At 40.7% G+C, this 21,860-nt stretch overlaps 1 protein-coding gene across 1 annotated transcript in view; it reads left to right on the top strand.

The window, feature by feature from the left end:
- The window catches only part of MAMDC2 (MAM domain containing 2), a 125,408-nt gene extending 105,068 nt beyond the window's left edge, over nt 1-20,340 (top strand). The window contains exons 10-15 of the mRNA XM_064439430.1: nt 8,497-8,582; nt 10,441-10,451; nt 13,519-13,671; nt 17,642-17,901; nt 18,963-19,047; nt 19,379-20,340. Of these exons, the coding sequence (XP_064295500.1) occupies nt 8,497-8,582; nt 10,441-10,451; nt 13,519-13,671; nt 17,642-17,901; nt 18,963-19,047; nt 19,379-19,440 (657 nt within the window). The 3' untranslated portion in view covers nt 19,441-20,340. The remainder of the gene's footprint in view (nt 1-8,496; nt 8,583-10,440; nt 10,452-13,518; nt 13,672-17,641; nt 17,902-18,962; nt 19,048-19,378) is intronic.
- Nucleotides 20,341-21,860: the final 1,520 nt, after the last annotated feature.

The raw sequence follows: 21,860 nt of genomic DNA, 5'->3' as shown, positions 1-21,860 counted from the left end.
GGGTTTGCTGGCCTCTGGCAGATCTCAGAAACCCTCAGTGGGTCCTTCAGGTCTTATGATGGAAAAGCCTTCTTTCCCACGGAAACAAGTTGCAAAATGTTTCTGTTGAGGAGGCATTCCTCAAATATCACAAAAAGTGAGATTTATTGGGCTTTAGAGAACTCAGCATGTGTTCAGCATATCATAATTCAGACATCCCTTAGCCAAGTAACTATGTATTTGGGGGCAGGTGTGAAGTTCTGACCTAGCCTTGCTTTAAACCAGTTTGCTCATTCTGTCTTTTTTCCTGGATTGGAAGATTAAATTAGGTTTAGAATAGGGATTAAGCTGCAGTTTCACATATGTAGTAGATGCCATTGGTACATAATAAATCATGCACAAGCTATAATGCGGCCACCTTTGTATAATGGTTTTACAGTTTTCATGATGGCTGTATAGGTATATACATGACCAGTTTACAAAATTTTCTGTAGTCAAATACTACATGGAAGACAATGGGTGAAGTTCTGAAGTTCTGAAGCATGTCAATACGGAAAAGTATATAAAGATATGTTTACAGCTGAAAAGGTGGCATACAAAAGACACACAATGTCAAAGTTTAAGCGTGTGTCTGCTTGGCAAGGTTGAAAAACTGGTATAGTTACAGGTTGTCTGCTTGTAATATTCACAAGCAGGCTTGAATTAAGTTGCACAGTGAACCCTATTCTGGCTTTTCCATGCACTCTCATGCCCAGCTCTTCAGCCTTAATACTTTAAAAAGTCATCTCATGCTTTATTTTGTTTGTTTCTTCTTTTCCAATCCAAAAGAAGGAAATGAAGAAGCACTGTGTAGCATTGTATAAACAAATAGTTTAGTTATCTCTAAAGGTGTGTCTGCCTAGGACCTAGTGAAATAGCTGACAAGGAACACTCATTTCAGTGGCTGTCTTCAGTGCAGGCCAGTGGTGGAAGTGCATCAGAGCACGTTTTGTCTGACGCAAGGAGTGGTGGGAACCAGCAAGTCAGGGATTACACTTAATGCTATGGAGGGGGAGACAGCATAGGTAAACATGAGAGAAATAAACTCACCTCTTTTGTCCTGTCTCCTCCAACCTGCCCTTGCATCTCTTGCTTCCTCACTGATGCATCTTTGTCTTATCTATCCTGCCCTGTAGGAAGCAACCACCCACCCTCATTCCCTGTCTTACCCCTGGTTCCTCAGCTCTGGACAGTCCAAATTTTTTCCCTCTGATCCTGTCCATGTCTGTTTGCCTTGCTTGTCCCAGTTCTTACAAATTCTAGTTTTCCAGAAACGAGTGACTTGACAGAAACACAGTTCTGGCACAAAGACCTTTCCCTGACACACTCCAAAGCCTAGGACTGCACAAGCTTTTCAAAGAATTTTTTAAATGGGGGCAAAATAAAACCTTTCTTCCTTGTTCTCAGAAATGATGGAACTGTTTTGGCTTAAATCTTCCAAAACAAGCCTGAAGCAAGGACCCAGCATGGAAAGACTGAGCTGAAATCATTGTGTCTTGGCAATGTTATAAGCAAGTGAAAAACAGTCCTTTAATGGAGTAAGGTGGTCTCAAAATAAGATAGGGCTACCACCTTTCCTCTAATACAGATGTGGTGGCTGGCATGCCTATCGTATTGTTTTCTGAGACGTATCATGTCTAGACTTGGATGATAAGAAGTTGTAGGTGTCCACAGTAGTTTGGCTGATAAAGTTCTTGGTTACTGGGTGTGACTCGTAGCCTGGATCACCGCCTGTGGAAAGAGTAAACAGTCTTCTGCCCGTTCCTTAATGGCCAGTAAAGTCAGCAAGTCAGTCATTATGCTGCTTTGGGCAGGCAGTCCTGAAGATCATAACAGTTTTGCAGCCAGAAAACAATTGTTCTAAAATACCTGATTACCTAAGTCCTTCATCTTTTTTCTACTATGACTACTACTCCAAAGGCTTTGAAAACAATATGTCTGATAGGTTTTAATTTTGATAATGTATTTGTTTGTATCAGGACAATAAGAATGCTCAGATTTCCATCTCTTGGTTTGTGTAATGGTTTTTGCAAGTTCTTTTTGAATTAGCTAACTGCAGTCTGGCACAGCTTGTTGGCTTGAGTTCTGTTAGCAGGAAACATGAAGCTGGCCAACAGGCTTTAATATGCCACTTTGAAACTACCACGTTGAAAAGGTTAGGTGGGTATGATCCAGCTAAGCCAATCATAAATGTTTATATATGTATATATGTGTACATACTGCAAATACATATGCTATATAATGCTAGTGAGGAGGCAGGAAATTTAAAATCTGATTTCTCAATTCGTACTTGAGGCACTCTCTTGGTTAGTTCAAGTACCTATGATCCTGTACACACACAGTATTGTTTTTATAGTCTGTAGTGCCCAGGGAATAAATATGAGAGGGAAGAAATAAAAAAAAATCTAAACATTTATTAAAATAAATTAAAACCTGCATGATTTGTTGTATAAGTCTCTTAAAGACCAGCATAAAAATCTAAGTCTGAAATACATAGATTCTTTTGGTCTGATTGGATGTACTGAAAGTGATATTCCAGGCCAATACATGGCAGAAAAATGTCAGAGCTAACTAAAAGAAAAATTCACATATGGCATATGTAACCTGTGCACGCTCACAGGCACCGTGGAGCAAGAATCTGCATTCTGATATTGTGTGGGTGTATAATCTGTGTAATTTGTGTGTATACACCACCATGGAAACATATTTCTTTTATGCAACTTCACAACAAACTCCAACTGCCTAGATTAAAATGAAGGTTTTAGTGCAGTTGGGTCTACTTACATCTGTTCTGTTCATTTCTGCCAGATTTGGTTCACCAAGCTCAGGTTTTGAAATGCAAACATCTCATATTGTTTATCCATTCATGCAAGTTTTTGCAATGTTACCTAGCACTGTAGTGCTTGAATACCTCCCACAGAGTTAAAAAATAAATCCTTAGAAAGGTAGCTGGCATTGTAACAGTCCACCCTATTTCCATCAGAGTAGCTGTGGCAGCATTTCTTGGGTTTTTCTTATTTCAGTCTACTTTTCTTCCTTACTGATGTCTTTTTCCCCTCACTGTCTTTCTTGAGTTCATATCTTTGTTTTCACCCATCCTCCATAACTAATTTTAGCTGCAGTTGTGAGAAAGCAGGGTCAAGTGACTGAATTTTGCACTTCAATATTTACATGTTTTAAAACAAACAAAAGGGAGGACTTTTTTGGGAATGACTGAACACTGAAATTCTTTCCTGCAGGGTGCTGTGGAGGCCAATAGGATACTTGCATTTAAAAAGGGATTAGGCAAATTCATGGAAAATAGACCTCACAGTGACTGTAAACACAATGGTGCAGGTGTGACCTTCAGTTCAGCAAGTTCGTCAACTCTCTGGGACCTCAACATAATATGATGGCACAAATAGCTTTATGGTTGATTTGTTTCTTGTACTGTTTTCCATAAAGATCCATTATCACCCCCCTGCCTTCCTAGGGCTTGATATGAGGGTCTTTAGACCTTTGCTCATCACTGTGGTGATGCTCAATATTAAATTATTCTAGCATTTAGCTTTGCTGCTGAGAATTTGAGTCACCTACTTGCACACTGAAGTCATAGGTAAATTACTAAAGCAATCTTGGATACATGATTAAGTCCTAGATCCCCGTGACTGAGTCACTAGTATGAAGGACAGTTCTCCAGTCAGGTGTCAAGTGCAGGAGGGCAGACATCCTGGTCCTCATCTCCTCCTCCTCTGAAAAACCCTCACTTTTGTCAAATAAAGCAGCTTTTTGGTACTGTTCTGACACAACCCTTGATCAGTCTTCCCATGATAAGCTATGCAACCTGAAGAGGTTGGAATGAGCTGCAGTTTTATAGCATGGCCTGTCTGTCCTTCCTTCTTTCACCGCTAAAACAAGCAAACAAGAACAGTCACTGGAGATTTCTATTTAAAATAAGAACATTAGGGCCTGCAAATAGTAGGATTAATGCTTGCAAAATGGTGTTTGATATACGGTTATGAAAAAGACCTATTGGAAACTAAAAATTATTCAGGTTAGAAAGTGTTACCTAAGAGGCCTGCATCTTCACAGTAAGCAAGCAAGGAGGTATGTTGCATGAAATATCACATACCTCCTTTTGTAACTGTTATACCTAACTGACATTTCCTTTTCTTTCTCAACTTTTGTTCTGGGTGCGTAATATTGTGATACTACAATGCCACATTGTCTGACAAGACTCCTCAGTGTAAAGACAAGAACCTTCCCCTCTTATAAAAAAGCCAAGGAAACTGTTTCACTGAAAAGAGGATAGAGCCATAGTAGCAGATTTCTGGAGATCTAGGAGAGCTCTGGGGGCCAGCTGAGGATATTGGTGTCCTGTACACATTTCTGTGCAGTCAGTATTCTCTACTAGACAGTGCAATCCAGTGAATATGGATATAGCATTAACAGCCTGTGGCCCTAGGTTGTTCTGTTAGCTTTATGTTTCTCTTTCATTTTTTTTGCAACCCATTTGCCCTTGGACAGGAAAGATTTTTAAAAATATTTGTTCAAATGTCAGAAGCTTATTACCAATGTTATCCAATTATTTATGTAAAAGCTTTCATAATCCATTATTTTTCCCACAGCAGATCATTGTATTTATATGGCAAGAAATGGAACTTGCCTGGTGAGTGCCATTTTAAAACAGTTTATTTTAAATTACAGAAGATTGCAGACATTCTAATTTTGGCTTAATAGCTCACCTGCATTCTTGATAAAGGAGCTTCCGACTGTTTAAGCCAAAGAAAAACAAACCATTTACAATCTAGTTTAATTAAGCTAGTAAAAAGTAATTTGGGCTACACTGATAACATTTTGTATTGAACAGCCCTGGGACAATCAGAATGAGTCTGCCATTCCCTGTGCCGGTGATGGGTCCCTGGCTTACATGCTTGTATGGCTGTGTATTAGTGTAACTGACATAAAAGTCAGCCTCCCTGTTTTGTGAAAACATCTTGACTGCTTCTTTGTGTCATGTCACACTTTTGTTTCTGGTGCTCAGATTATTTTTGGATTTTGTAATACTGAGTTTTCTGACACTTTATGGAAATCACAACAGTTGCTTCTCACCAAAACCCACCTCTGACTCCACTATAACTGCCCTTCTCCTTTAAGAAATTGAAACTAAATATGTGTCTAAGTGACAGACTGACTTTTGTGTCTACACTGACATAAAGTATTTAGTTTAAACCTAGGAATAGTCACTAGGCATAGCTTGCTTTTAAGTCACCAGATTTGGCTGCTGTCCCAGTTTTTCTTTTGTTTGGCTGGTCTGGCTTTCTAATTGAGCAAGAGCTATATTTTTTGGGAAACAAGTGGGAAAGAAAATACACAGAATCCATAGGGATCCAGGGTTATCTTCTCTCCTTTTCTGCTGTTCTCAGTCCAGCTCCCTCCAAACCTCCTTTTACAAGCTTACCCGTTAGTCCTTCCTTACACTTCTTGATGGATGTACTCTACTGCACATCCTCTTTCTTCTCCTCCAAAAGCAGGTAAACTTCACATGCATACGTCTCACTCGCATATCTACTTGTAGAGATGCAGAGTGCTAAGGACGAGAAGTCCCTTTTATCTCACCCAGTGTCTGCAGCACAACCCACAGCATGTCATGGGAGAAGTGTTGCTTCTCCCCAGCTTGCTCTACCAGCTGTTCTCATCTGGCATTGCTCATTGCTCATATAATCGGGGATAAATACTAGAACTGATTATTGATACTTTGAGGCTGCAGGCCAGGAACATTGATTAAGCACTGGAAAATAAACAAACCAGCTTCCATAGATTGGGGCAATGATTTGGAAGGAAACTAATGCCCTGGCTGTGTCCCATTATTGGAACAAAAAGACGCATGAGAGGAAAATATGTTTTTATTTTTCAGTAACACAGGCAACAACTGCCTGAATTTGATAATGTTTTTAATTTAGCCTCCAAGATACCATGCAAGTCCAGGAAGATTTGTTACCTAGTTTGAAACAGTTAGTAAGTTGTTCATCTGTCATATTTTATGAAGGAAGTGTGAGCTGAACACAAATATCCCCACATTCTCATCTCCAAGACATGAAATAACTTCATTAAAATTTCTTTTGGAAGAACTGACCTAGGAAATATTTTCATTCAAAACAAGAACAAATGTAAAGCGTCATGAGATTAGTCCTATCGAGACTGTAGAAAGGGTTCAGAGATCTGACATAGGGTGAAAATGAGTAGCTCAGTAAATCCAAATTAATACAATTTTGGTGGGTAAAGTTAAAATAGTCAAAGAAGTCCCTTTATGACAAAAAAGGATGATTTTGGACAAAAGTGAATAAATTTGAAATTATGTTCTACCCTGCTGCTTAAAAGTAAGTCAAGAATATAACAACACTGAGGGGACAATGAACAATTTCAGTACATTTGCTACAGCTAATACTGTAAACTCCACGTTCCCAAGCACAAGGTCCCACAACCCACCCCTGTGTAATTATGAAGTCTGCCCATGGCAGCGTGTCACTCAACACCACAAAAAGCCAGTGGCCAATTAGTAATGCTAAAGCTACAGATGACAAAGCTAAAAAAGTTTACAAGTGTCACTGAAACAGATCAGTCCTTTGACTGTATGAAGGCTACTGGTTCAATGGCCTCTGAGAGAGCAGCAGTTATTGCTGTGATGCTTTTGAAATGGAGGACTTTCTGCAGGATCCAATGGGTAAGTACATACCTTCTATGGAACAAATTACTGCAATTTAAGAATAAAGAACTTGATCCTGCTCCCGGTGATGTCAATAGGAAAACATCACTTACAACATGATTCCACAGTGTGGAAATGTTTTTTCACAAACGAGGTCTGACCTCACCCTTTCATGTGTGGTTTTCTGAAAATTTTTGGGTTTAGGACTATAATATGCCTTCAGTTTATTGCAAGTGTTCACCAGAATGCATTTATTAAAAGTCTGGTGAATGACGTCCACCCAACGTCAGTATTTATTGTATTCTTTATTCCAAGGGATGCTACCATTTTTTAATAGATTGCACCTGTTTCTTGAGAATGAATTTACAAAGCAGGAAACTATTTTTGTCCTATCCTGTTAAACCTTAAGGCTAAGAGAGCAGCTCTACGGAAGGGGGGTGGCTGAGGAGTTGTGCATGCTTTGCAGGGGCACTCAAGCCCACACCTGTAACAGTTTACAAGACAGATAATCACTGTTACCAGGATTGGTAGCACTGAGTGGAAAATGGTTTTGAAAATTGCTCTATCCTGGCCAGCATAACCCACACATACTTAAAAGGTTAAAGTATAGTTATGTCGCGGGCTATTTTATAAGCAAATGGGTAAATAAATACTACACAGCAAAGCAATCTAGCAAAATCCAATATAATGACCATATCGATGGTGTTACCAAGCCTGTTAAAAGAGGTTATATTAAAAAATGCATGAACGACTTTTAACAACCTTTTTGTATCTGCATGAAACTCAGTCAGCATTTAACCTTACATATGTAGCTGAGGTGTTTACGGTTGTTCCAGAATATTGAACTGTTAGAAGTGACACTTGTCCTTCTCCAGTCACCAGCTCAGACCTCATTGCAAATTAATTGTTTTCAAAAGCTCCTCCCAACTTATGGTCATAACCCCAGTGGTCAGACAGATCATTTGCAGTAGTTAGGCAAAGAAAACTGCCAGGATTATTTTCACAAAATAAACCTTATTGTGTGTTCTGTAATTCAGACAGATCTGTGTCAACCTTGGGAGGAGCACAGCTGGGAATCTTATAGCTTCTTTACTCTTTTTTTTTTGTCATCTCATGAGTGACTTGCATTTTCAATGGCAGAATTAATGGGTAGTCAAAGAAAACATCTTGGACACTATTCTTAATCTTCACAAATCCAGATGAACACTGTGAATGATGCTTAGTATTTCCAGCCTCTTGCTCTATGATACCATGGTCCTCTGTCATTTCTGAATAATCCCATTTTATGCAGTAGTTTCATCCCATCTCCTTTGTTCTTTGTTTTTTTTTTGCCACAGCCATTTCTCTTGGCCATCATTCTGTATTAGTCTTTCAAATTTATTTTTTCCATGGGTAAAACCTCCTGGTTGTAAGGATAAGATAGCTGAGGACATTTGAGCTGTTCGTGTTGGTTTTTCAGGGGGAAAAATACGCAACAGCCCCAGTGAGTCATGTTTTCTCATACACTAAAAAATATACACTTTCCTAATGAAATGGAAATTACAAACAGAGATATATCGTTTGCCTATAAGAGTGAGAAAACGCTTTCTATCGAATGAAAACATACATCTAAACCCCACTGGATTTCAAATGTCAGTCATTGGCACTATTAGGTATGTGCCAGAACAAAGTGGTTTCATCATTCATGTTCTGTAGAATCAAAATTTTTAGTGCATTTGAAAAATCTAAAATTTCAGCTTCTTTAACAGTGCTCAGCTTTGTTAGATACCTGAAATTTCCTTCATGGATTGCAGATTGTCTTTGTCAGCTGGTGTAAAAGCTTCTGGGACTGTGGACTTGTGGCACTGGATGATATATCATTGAGCCTGGAAGCTGCCAGGCGCTGGGTAAGACATGTATATCGGTTATCCAACAGCTTCTACCCATTTAGTAAGAGTTCATCACATGCCATCATTTTCCAAGCCTATCCTACAGCTGCCTTCATCCACTGTAGTTTCTTCTCTTTCTCTTTTCTTTGTCTTTTCTTTGTCTTCTCCTCTCCTCTCCTCTCCTCTCCTCTCCCACCTTCCTCTCCTCTCCTCTCCTCTCCTCTCTCTTCCTACTCCTCCTCTCTCTCCTTCCCTCCGTACTCTTCTCCTCTCCCTGTCTTCTCCTCTACTCTCTCCTCTCTCTCCTCTCCCTCTCCTCTCCATCTCCCTCTCCTTCTCTTAACTCCTCTTCCTTCTCCTCTCCTCTCCTCTCCTCTCCCTCTCCTTCTCTATCCTCTCCTCTCCTCTCCATCTGCCTCTCCCTTCCCTCACCACTCTCCTCACCTCCCATCCGCACACTCCCCTCCCCATCCCTCCCTCACCCTCCCCTCCTCCTTCCCCCTCCCTCCCCCTCCCCTCCCTGACCTCCCTCCCCTCCCCGCTCTCTTCTCTCCTCTCCTCCCTCTCTTTCTCTTCTCTTCTCTTCTCTTCTCTCTCTTCTCTTCTCTTTCTCTTCTCTTCTCTTCTCTTCTCTTCTCTTCTCTTCTCTTCTCTTCTCTTCTCTTCTCTTCTCTTCTCTTCTCTTCTCTTCTCTTCTCTTCTCTTCTCTTCTCTTCTCTTCTCCCCTCTTCTCTTCTCCCCTCTTCTCTTCTCCCCTCTTCTCTTCTCCCCTCTTCTCTTCTCCCCTCTTCTCTTCTCCCCTCTTCTCCCCTCTTCTCCTCTCCCCTCTTCCCTTCCCTTCCCTCCCCTCCTCTCCCCTCCCCCTCCCCTCCCCCTCCCCTCCCCCTTTCCCCTCCCCCTCCCCCTCCCCCTCCCCTTCCCCTTCCCCCTCCCCCTTCCCCTTCCCCTTTTATTTTCCAATAAGTATTGCATAAATCCTGTTTTTGCAGTAGCATACATACACCAAGGACCAGTTTTTGTTCACAGGGGTACTAACTAACTCCTAATTAACTTCACTGACTCCATTGCAGTTGTATAAAGGTGAGTGTTCCTTTTGAGGCATTATCATTAAAAAAAAAACACAACTCCAACTGAGGGGACAGTAGTTTTCAAATGGTTTCTAGGAAACCAGAAATGGACCCCAGACCAAGATTTTCAAAACACAGCATTATTCTTCTTAGTCCAGAAATAGAGTTGTGCAAGGCCAAGACACAGTCCCTTATCTGAGCTGCAGTTCTCTAATGAAGACAGGTAAGATGAGTCTAATTCTCCTTCCTGGAGTGGCAGGAACAGAATGTTTTTGGGTGAGACTTTACCCTCTGACATGCACAAGCTAACCACTATGAACTCACCCAGACTTCTTCTGGGGCTTTTTGAAGTTTGACAATGCAATGATTGTATCCTAATTTGGAAACCATTCTCGTGAGACAGGCACAATCTGTAATTCCATTTTTCTTCAGAATAAAGCCATGTCTTTGAAATGGTGATGAGGCAGATCTACTGTGCTATTTATATTCCCATGTAATAAGAACTTTTTTATGACCTCTTTTGGTTGGATTTCATGCATTCAGGCGGCTAACCATGGCTAACCCTAACAGCGAGAAGTCACATGTATAAAATAAGACGCCATTTTTCTAAAGTACTTCTGACAGTTGTCTGTTTTGCTTTTCTGTACTTTCTAAGTAATTTGAAAAGGAACCAAAGATGCAGAACTGATACTTGGGTGCATAGTCATATGGGGACTTGTCACTGATGGCAGCAAAAAAACGCCCCCAAAATGCCCCAGAGAATGTGAGGCATCAAGGCTTCCTCCTGTCCAAAAGGTGAAAGCAGCTCGGAGTGTCTACTCCTGAACTAAAAATTCAGATTATAGCAGAAGATTTGACAGAATCTTCCTGGTGAGCACCTGAATTGTCAACTTTTCCTCTTCTGCATCATCTAATATAATTGAAATAATGAAAATACTCTAGTAATTGCAGCTCTGTGGTCTGTTGTATGCAGTATTAAAATCTGGTGCCAAGGGAACATAAGACAGCTAAATGTGGTGTTTGATTTCTGATCACAGAAACACCAATCTTTTACAAGACTCATTGAATATGCACGTTATACACACTGGTGCTCATTAAACTGCTTGCAGTGCCATGGTAGTGAAGATAATTATAGCAATGTGGTCCATTGCAGAGTAAGAGCTATGATGAGATAATAAAATATATGAGATGTTTTAGAGAATATTAGTACATTTTAGTGAGCCAGACTAGGGCACAGATTTCCCCAAAGCTCTGAAGAAAATTAAATTAAATTTCATACATCAGTTTGAAGCTAGCTGTTACAAGCTTGTGACTACTGTAAGTATATATACAAAAAGCAACACGGCAAGCCATGCATGATCCAGAAGGTTCCTGCGGAGCATCGAGGACAACTTTTTGATGCAGGTGGTGGAGAAGCCAATGAGGCAAGATGTGCTGCTCAACCTTATCCTAACAAACAAGAAAGGTCTGGTTGAGGATGTGAGAGTTGGGGGTACCCTTGGCTGCAGTGACCATGAGATGGTCGAGTTTAGGATACTGCGAGGTAGAAGCAGGGCAACAAGTAGGATTACAACCTTGGACTTCAAGAGGGCCAAGTCTGGCCTCTTCAAAGACCTGCTAGGAGGAATCACATGGGCTAGGGCTCTAGGAGGCAGGGGGGCCCAAGAGAGCTGGACAGTATTCAAGGACTACTTCCTCTGAGCTCAAGATCAGTGCATCCCTGTGAGAAAGATATCAGGCAGAGGAGCCAGGAGTCCCACATGGATGACCAAAGAGCTTCCAGAGAAACTCAAATGGAAGAGGGAGGTTCACAGTATGTGTAAAAAGGGACTGACCACTTGGGAGGGAAATAGGAATGTTGTCAGGGTATGCAGAGGTACAACAAGGAAGGCCAAGGCCCACTTGGAATTAAATCTGGCAAGGGATGTCAAAGATAACAAGAAGGGCTTCTTTAAATACATCCGCAGTAAAAGGAAGACTGGGGATACAGTGAGCCCGCTGCTGAATAAGGGCTGTGGTGATGCAGGATGCAGGGAAGGCAGCATTACTGAATGCCTTCTTTGCCTCAGTCTTTACTGCTAAGGCTGGCCCTCAGGCATCTCAGCCCCCAGAGAAGAGAGAAAAAGTCTAGAGAAAGGAAGGCTTACCATCGTTTGAGAAGGATTGGGTCAAAGATCACCTATGCAAACTGGATCCCTGTAAATCCATGGGCCCCAAAGGGATGTACCCATGAGTGCTGAGGGAGCTGGTGGATGTTCTTGCTGAGCCACTCTCCATCATCTTTGAAAGGTCATGGAGGACAGAAGAAGTGCCCGAGGATTGGAGGAAAGCAACCATCACTCCCATCTACAAAAAGGGCAAGAAGGAGGACCTGGGAAACTATAGGCCAGTCAGCCTCACCTCCGACCCTGGAAAACTGATGGAGCAGTTCATCCTGGAGGTCATCTCCAGGCATGTAGAGGACAAGAAGGCTATCAGAAATAGTCAACATGGATTCACCAAGGGAAGATCACGCTTGACCAGCCTGACAGCCTTCTATGATGGTGTGACTGACCGGGTCAATGAAGGGAGAGCAGTGGATGTTGTCTATTTTGACTTCAGTAAGGCGTTCAACACTGTCTCCCATAGCTTCCTCACAAGCAAGCTAAGGAAGTGTGGGTTGGATGAATGGACAGTGGAGGTGGAGAGAGAACTGGCTCAACAACAGAACCCAGACAGTCGTGATCAATGGAGCAGAGTCTGGATGGAGGCCTGTCACTAGTGGTGTTCCCCAGGGGTCTGTGCTGGGTCCAGTCCTGTTCAACACATTCATCAATGACCTGGACAAAGGGACAGAGCGCACCCTCAGCAAGTTTGCTGATGATACCAAGCTGGGAGGAGCGGCTGATATACCAGAAGGCTGTGCTGCCATCCAGCGAGACCTGGACAGGCTGGAGAGCTGGGTTGAGGGGAACCTGATGAAATTCAACAAGAGCAAGTGCAAGGTCCTGCACCTGGGAAGGAACAACCCCATGCACTGGTACAGGCTGGAGGCTGAACTACTGGAAAGTGGCTCTGTTGAGAAGGGCCGGGGAGTGGTGGTGGACAACAAGCTGACCATGAGCCAGCAATGTGCCTGTGTGACCAAGGTGGCCAATAATATCCTGGGGTGCATTAAAAGGAGTGTGGCCAGCAGGTCGAGGGAGGTTATCCTCCCCCTCTACTCTGCCCCTCTACTCTCCTAGTGAGACCACATTTGGAGTGCTGTATCCAGTTTTGGACTCCCCAGTTTAAGAAGGATGTGGAACTGCTTGAGCAAGTCCAGCGGAGAGATACAAAGATAACCGGGGGCGGAAGCGTCTGCCTTATGAGGAAAGACTGAGGGACTTGGGTTTGTTCAGCCTGGAGAAGAGAAGACTGAGGGGGATCTTATCAATACCTATAAATATCTGAACGGTGGGTGTCAGGATGATGGGACTAGGCTCTTTTCAGTGGTGCCCAATGACAGGACAAGGGGCAATGGGCAAAAGTTGGAACATAGGAAGTTCCACCTCAGTATGAGAAAAAACTTCTTTCCTGTGAGGGTGCCAGAGCAGTGGAACAGGCTGCCCAGAGAGGCTGTGGAGTCTCCTTCCCTGGAGACATTCAAAACCCACCTGGACATGTTCCTGTGCCCCTGCTCTAAGTGTCGCTGCTCAAGCAGGGGGGTTGGACAAGATGATCTCCAGAGGTCCCTTCCAACCCCTACCATTCTGTGATTCTGTGGTTCTATGACTCTGTGATTGCTAAGTAGGTACAAGTGATTTCAAGCAGGTGAGTGAATGCAATACATTGCTTGTATAATCTCTCCCTATATCTGTCTAACATATTCACAGTTTTAAACAATGTCCTCTCCTTATAGATCTATCGCTGCCCAATCCTGGAGAGTGTACTTTTGAAAAAGATGAGTGTGTGTTTACCCAGAAGAAGAGAGGTCGTGGGAGCTGGCACAGGAGGAGGGGTCCAACTCCCACTTCTTACACTGGACCGAGAGGAGACCACACTACTGGGGTAGGTAAGTTAAGCTTCACATTGAAGTTTCAGAACAGAGATTGTTAGTTTATCAAAAATATGTTGAAATGATAACCTAGAACACAGAGGAAGTTTTTACTGTTCTGTTCAGCACAGTTATTAATCAAATGAAGTAAACACATTTCTTAGGGACCCATGGATGGTTTTGAGAACGTGATGTTTAATCTGAATTATCTGCAGACCAAGTGGGTAATTTGGTCATGTCCTAAAGTAGCTCTCTCCTTTGGGAGAAAAAAGGACAGGATGACTCTCCAGATCATGCAGAAAAGCCTTCTTCAAACCCCTAGCTTATGTGAATATTCCCTGAAACTAAAAGGATGGCTGGGGGCTCTTCTGCATCAACACCTTCCTGTTCAAACTTAGAAGAAAACATGGAAAATCAAACAGGTCCCACAGACCCTTTGTCTTGAAAATCTGCTCTATAACCTCACTTGTGTAATGTAAAGTATTTATGCAACCGGGCCACCCCATTAGCATGAGTGAGTGCACAGAAAACTGCATCGGAATTGCCCCCACACTGAGGGCAGTACCCAGTGACTTTTGGAAATGACCAACTGTGTCTCTGCATTGGGTGCTCCTGTTCATGCAGAAGAGGATCTCAGTAACAACACCACTGAGTTCAGTATAATGGATGAAACTGAGTTAAGACTTGTGAACTTTAAACATTTACGTAGGTTTAAAAAGGCTTTGGGGGCCTTTGCATTTGCCCTCCTTCACAGTGGTTAGCATTCATTCAGCAAGTTATAAAGTCAGTTGCAAGCAAGATGTCTTATTCACAGTAGTCACCTCTCCAGTCTGTTAAAAATTTTAGCTGGATTACAAAAGCAGTTGGCCTGCTCAAAAGGCTCACCAAAAGCCATTATTATTCTGTCGGTTGTGATTGAGTGTAAACCATGTTAAGCATTATCAAGCACGGTTATTTCAGCTGTGCATATGAAATTTACTAGAGAGGCGTAAATTCATGGTGAGTGGGACTGTATGGCCAAAATCCTGCATGTGGAATTGAGAATACAGATGGGAATGTTTCTCTTTGGCTTGAAATTTCAGATCACGAAGAAATGATGTTCTTCCATTGTTAATTCTAAACAGTGCTGATTCTGGGTAGAAATATGAATAGCATTCAGAGACAAGTAAGTTTTAAAGCTTAAAATTTCTCTAATGCATTATGAAATAAAACAAAAAAAAAATACTTACAAACCTGACCATATTCTGACCATACCTATTGGCTAATTTATCTAAGTGGAAAATGTAGGGTATCTACAAATCAAGAATATTTTCCCAACAATGATATCTTTGTGCTGTGGAATGACTGTCAAAAGGGAATATTGAAATTCTTGTCCCTTTTCCATTTAAAAATTAGATGACACACTGACTCTAAATCTTTGTTACACATGCTGCCCAGTTCTTCTGCATCAACTAGATACGTGAACACCAGCTTTAAAATAAGTGAGAATTTTTCCTAACAGTTTTTAAAGTTCATTTGAGAATTTTTGTTTTGAAATGTGCGTGAGAGTCTTGGAGAGGCATCTGTAGGCTACCTCTATATTGTGTGGCAGACCCTTCTTTTTCTACAAAATATAATCCAAAAGGACTACATCACATCAAAGTTGCTGGTTGTTTTGGTAGGTAACTAAACTTGATTCTGTAAAAGGATCCAATGTTCAGGTTTGCTTGATGTTTTCTTTTTTTCCTCATTATTCCCTAGATAATATATTCTATTCTACCTCTTTCATCAACTCTATATCCTGGCTCTTGTGTTTCCAAGGACAATAACCCTCTCCTTATAGTAGGAGCAACACTTAAACTTTTCTTGCTTAAGAAAAGGAATGGGCTGTTAGCACAATCTTCTTGATTTCTAAGGCAGAAACTGACTTTAGACCTATTTTCAGTTTATGTAGATTGCTAAGTATTCTGAGATCTGAGGCTGATAGCTCAACTTTAGAACTGGTGAAGCAAGAGAATCTTTGAAGCCTGGCCTGTGACAACAATGTTTGTTCCTTATTTCACACATCTCTTTGCAGCAAGATGTGCTGAGAAATACATGCATTTGAATTCACAAAACCAAGAGCTGATCTAGTCTTTCCAACAAGTTTGTCATGATTCAGGCCTTAGAACTAAAGGCAAGGTATTTTATTATACTGTAGTATGCGTACGTAAGTTTTGATTTTAACTCAAGGAACTTTTAAGTATAGTAAACATAAAAATCCTTGCAATGGCTTGCACCAGGTTTGGTATAAATAGCCTTGGGAATTCTCCAACACTCTGTATGAAATTATCTTTTCCTTACAGACCTACAGCTGTAGATAATCTTCCTTTTCACTCTTTCTCTCTACTGCTGCTCACCACCAAACTACCACCCGGGTTAGAGGGGACATCCTCAGCATGGGTTTGTTTAGATAATAGGACTCTATGAGTATCAGGAGAGTCACCCTGAGCATCCACCCACTGCTCTTACTGCTCTCAGCTTTCCTCCTGCCTCACTGATCCTTAGGAATCCCCTCTCCCCCTGAGGGCAGTGTCACAGCCAGGACTTGTGGTGGCAGATGGGCAGCTTGTTGTCTCCAACACCACAAAAAGGGAGCAGTGGGACTGCATAAAGAGCTGCTGCGAAGTCTGAGTTTGCTGCCTGCTGGCAGAGGGTACAGCTTAAGACAGAACAGCTGTGTCATATTTTAGCTGGGACAGAGTTAATTTTCTTCACTGCAGCTGGCATGGTGCTGTGCTTTGGACTTTAGCATGAAAACAATGTTGAGATAACACACTGATGTTTTGGTTGCTGCTGGGCAGTGCTTGTAGTAGTCAAGGACTTTTCTAGCTTCCCACGCTATGCCAGGTGCACAAGAAGCCGGGAGGGGAGGGGGCACAGCTAGGAGAGTGGATTCAAACTGGCCAAGGGGATATTCCATATCATGTAACGTCATGCCCAGTCTGTTAACTGGGAGGAGCTGGCCCGGTGAGGGTGGGGGGAAGCAATTGTGGCTCCGGGATGGGCAGTGTCGGTCGGTAGGTGGTGAGTGGTTGTATCGTGCGTGGTTCTGGGTTTTTTTTCATTTCCTTTTTTTTCCCTTTTCCATTTTATTGTATTATCATTATTGTCATTATCTTTTTTTTTTTTTTGTAATTACTAAACTGTGCTTATCTCAACCCACAAGTTCTTTTGCTCTTCTGATTCTCTCCCCCATCCCATGGGGGGGGGGGAAGTGAGCAAGCAGCTGCGTGGTGTTTAGTTGCCGACTGAGGCTGAACCACGACAAGCTGCCATATGTGGCAGATGGGACGTGGGGATGCTTCTCAGTCTTCTGACATACCTCAGTTTGCTTCAGTTGGAAATAACCAAATGATGGATCTGGGTGGGGGAAGGGATTAATTTGCCTGCCACCAATTAATGACTAATTTTTCCACAGATAGAGTTCATGAAAATCATTCATGGATTCTAGAGAGTCTAGTTTTCCTCATTTGTGTCTTCACATCTTGATCACAGAAAGAAAAATATTATTGACGTCAGATGTGATTTAGAAGAGGTATTTCAATTAATTTGCTTTGTTAATAGCATCAGGTCCAACCATTGCCTAAGCTGTCCCCCCAGATGTAGATGCATCTGTCTCTGAATTCCAATTAATCCACCACTGTTGGAGTGCATTCTTGGTTTAAGAAAAGCTATGATTTTTTCTTACTTTTTATCACTTTCTGTTGCTATATGTTTAATCAGAGATAAACAAGTTTATAAGTGCTCTTATATTAGTATTCACAAATATTACCATTATTGCACTAACACAATTATTACAGTATCACAAATATTACAGATGACAAATATGTCTAGAGCATAAAAATATTCATCAAAATAGTTTCATAGTTTTTATATAATGAGCATGTTGAGCATAATGAACATGCTGCAACAACATGTTCTACTTTGCTAATATTTGCTTGTATTATATTTGTAATATTTGTTTAAGGTTATTACATGTATATAGAGGCGTCTGACATGGTCTACGGACAGAGAGCATACCTAGTTTCAAGATCACTAAGTGGAACCTCTGGAAAACAGTGCCTGACATTTTTCTATCACATGTATGGAGCTGGTACTGGATTATTAAGTGTTTATCTAAAAAAGGAAGGTGAAGATGAAGAGATTCCTTTGTGGAGGAGGACAGGGGAACAAAGCATCTCATGGCTAAGGGGACTGATAGAATATGAAAGTGACAGAAACTACCAGGTAAGAGAAAAAAAAAAAAGGCAGTCAAAATAGAATACTGAACTGAGCTATGTGACAGAATCTGGGTTTTGGGTTGTATTTAAAAAAACAAATAAAATGTTAAAATGCAGATAGCATTGAATGGACACCTGAATAAGCTAAGTAATATCTTACAAAGGAAGGTAGGGATGGAATTATTAAAGACATTAATAAGTTGCAAGTATGAAAATCGTTCATTAATTCATTAATTAAAAAAAATTTTTATATTTAAATGCTGTTTTCCCATAATTTCTTGCCAGTAGTGGTATTTTTTATTTAGATCACTTGTGCAATTTCTTTTCCTTCAGTGAAGGCCCTAAAGCCCTGGCTAGATTTGACAGAAGCATAACCACTAAGCTCTAATAAAATGGCTGCTTCTTGAAGGATGGTTTGTCAGGTGGCACCAAAGGCAAGGGATGATGCGAACCCAGGGCTCTGCCTTTGGCTTCAACAGTGCTGTCATTTCAGTATTGCCAGAGACAAAGCCTGCTTCAGCTTCTCTGTCAGAGGAAGCTGAAATTGCTATTCACTAAAACAGCACTGGGCACAAAACTGCACTGATCACAAACCAAAGATGTCGTGTGGGGTTTTTTAAATCACTTTGCCTTAAGAGCCTGGAAAGTAATTAGAAGGGAAAAAAAAAAAAAGAAAGAAAAAGAAAAGCAAGTTTGGCTTCATCAGTAAGACCACAACATAATATTGTAATGCTTTCTTCCCCCTCAAGTCTTGCTTGCATATGGGCAACACACAGCGGCACTAAAAAGCAAGATTACAAAAGGGCACATAACTAGAGAAAATTTATCAGTAGTCTATAACACAGAGCAATTTCTTAATGAACTGTGAGAACAAATTTGCTTCTTTCAGTACAGCACACACCTGAATTCTCTGACCAGGACAGTCAGTCCACTGATGGAGCACAGAAGTTTTTTACCAAGAAGGCAGCTTTCAGTACACACTGGATCCTTGAATAGACTGCACGAGTATTATTTTTTTCAGTCCTTCCTCCTGTGGGATTCATGAAAAGCTGTGTCTTCCCTTTACAGATCATTTTTGAGGCAATCCGTGGTGTGTCAGTAAGAGGTGACACTGCTATTGATGATATTCTGTTCCAGGCAGGACCCTGTTTAGGTAAGTTTAAGCATACTTTGTTTCTCTTAGGAGACACCTAGCAATTCACAGTGCTGTTTGCAATTAGGCAGGTGGTACTTTTTGCCTTGAATCCCCACCGAATGGATCTGAATTTAGTATTATGCTGCTGGGTTAGTGCAGAATTTTTGTTTTCTAATACGATGCGAGACCATCCTTAGAATCTGGACTAGTAAAGATGCTGTAACACTTTTTGAAAACCATATGGCAGCCCCATTTAAATCTAGCATGGTAATTACATTCTGTCTTATGCATTCTTATGCATAATAAAAATACAAATAATATCGGTACTTCCCTCTTCTTTGTATTCTAGAAGTGGAAGAAATCCAGTTCTCATCAGGCTATCCTGACAGCTTAAATGAAATCGAGTATTAAATACAGTCTGCTGAAAGGAATGAAGTGCGTAGAAGATTTATATGTGAGAAACTGCACAAACTGCCTATTTTAAAATATGTTGAGTAAATTCTGTACTGGTTTGGATATGCACCAATATATAGGAAGAACTAGAGTGCTCATGTTCCTAACCTTTGCAATGAAATTAACTCAGGGCCTCTCGGATGTTTGGGAGTTTTTTTCAAGTTTTTTATCTTTTGCATGAGGTATCAGTTATTATATAAAGGCTTCCCATTTTGCACAGATCATTCACTTTAATGCTTTTTTTTCTTACCTTTCTGGTATATAGGTAAAAAGAGGAAAGTAAAGGTGCACAATTAAAATCCAATATTGTGTTATCTTAAATCTGCATTCAGTGAATGTTTTGTGTTGGGTACAGAATGGAATTTTGTTAAGGAAATTATAAATATTTTGAAACAATAAAGAAAATAGTATTAGCTAATAATAACAGCCTACAGGTCAAGTGCAATTATTCATGATGACAAATCTCTCTGGGAAATTCTTTACACTCTGCTGGCAATTTTTTGTGGTTTTATATTCTTTTACTATAACAAGTATATTTTTTTTTCCTTGCCAATAACAAACTCACTTTTAGTGTTCAAGTGGGATTCAGTGTAAGCTGCTGACATTTTGAACTATATGAAATGAAATACTTTAAAGCCATGTTTTCTGGCATACAAGTCTTGGGGATTTTTTTCAAAAAATCATTTTGTACGCTCACTGAGAACATACTTACACTTTACCCAATCAGAGATGCCTTGCATTATATTAATCAGAAACCGAATTGACACAGCTTGTTAATTTTTAAGATTTTATTGTGTGTTTAAGGTTTTGTTTTGAAATTATTATAACTTACAAATAAAAATGTAACTTTGAAAATCATCTTATGCTGTGCTTTGGACTTTACAGTTATCAGGGTAATGAGAAATAACTGAACCTAGTATAATAGCCTATATTTAATATTTTGAATATGAAGAGAATTAAATGTGAGCCCTGAAAAATGAGAATAGTCTTTGTGCCTTTCAGAACAAAGTATACATTTTTCCTAGTGGCCTATAAGGATAAACAGCACCTGGGACAATCTAGTGCCTTGCATCTTTAATAATTTTTCATTTTGGTGTCACAAAAAATTGAAGAGATTGTTCAATTAAATACATTCAGTACTAATACATATATTTGACCACATAGATTGAAGCAGTTTATTATTTCCTGGAGGCTGAGGAAGAGCCAAAATGAATTGACATCTTAACTGCTTATCTTAGCTACTTGCAGTCCCAGTTGGCTGCTGGTTATGAACACATCACTCTTGCTGTTATTCTGGAAATGAAAGCAACAAGAAACAGTGGAATGTTTCCTAAGAATCAACAGAGTTTTACAGTTGTTCTGTAAAGCTTATGCTTTGGAATCAACAGTCAGAGCAAATTATCTAAGCAGGAAACAAGCAAAAATGAAGTGGTTAAAGTCATCAGGCTTGGTGGCTCTCCATAGTGCTGGTAGGTCTTGTCTGCAGAGGAAATGAAGCACAAAGTATAACTATTGGATTCCTGCATCTAACAATTTATGCTTTGCTCTGCTTCACTCTGTCAGAGTAATCAGATTTAGGCTGATATGAATAAGAACATGAACAAAGTACTCTATTCTGTTCTCCATTGACCATTCTCTAGGGACCTCACTGGTACAATGATTTTGTTGGTAACACTGAGAGTAGTATTTATCTGTAGGGTGTGAAGCGCTGTCCTGACTAAAAAAAAAAAAACAAAAACAAAACCCAAACCCTAAGCTCCTCCTTCAATAAGGAACAACAACACCTTTCCACCCTTTTCTGTTGCAGGAGTTAAAGAACAGAGGGAGAGTTTGAAAGGTGGTTTTAAATTACTTTAGTGCCTGCTGAATATCAGTTTATAGAATTGCACATTCACAGACTAGTGAAAGAATGGCTGCAAAACATCTGAAAACTAGGGAAGGTGCATTATGATTTCTCCGGTGGCAAACTTCAGTTTCATGGCGAGATGAAAAACATTTCATTGGCTCTGTCCAAATAGGAAACTCCCTGTGCGACTAATTTCTGTCTGGGATCCATTTTTGTTTACTATTTGTTCCGTTCTCATTGCTGCAGTAGCTGACCACAGGAGGGCAAAGAACAGTTCTGAGACTAGGCCTGTTTACTGTGTGAAAATCTCTTCAAAAGCTACTGGAGAACCTACAAGTAATTGCTTTGATCCTAGTTGTGGCACAGTCCATAAAATGGAAATGAAAAAGAAACCTTCAAAAAGCAGCTATAACACCCCAAATGCTAACAGACTTGTTTTTGATTGCTCTAAATGTAGATTTGTGCTGGAGTAGAACTGAACTTGCCCTGAGATCAGAGGAAAAGCCCTTTTATTGCCTTCTTGTTTAATACC

Source organism: Phalacrocorax carbo, chromosome Z, assembly GCF_963921805.1.
Source record: "Phalacrocorax carbo chromosome Z, bPhaCar2.1, whole genome shotgun sequence".
NCBI classification, from domain to species: domain Eukaryota; kingdom Metazoa; phylum Chordata; class Aves; order Suliformes; family Phalacrocoracidae; genus Phalacrocorax; species Phalacrocorax carbo.
Note: the sequence above shows the minus strand (reverse complement) of the source record. Positions and strands in the feature narration are given on the sequence as shown.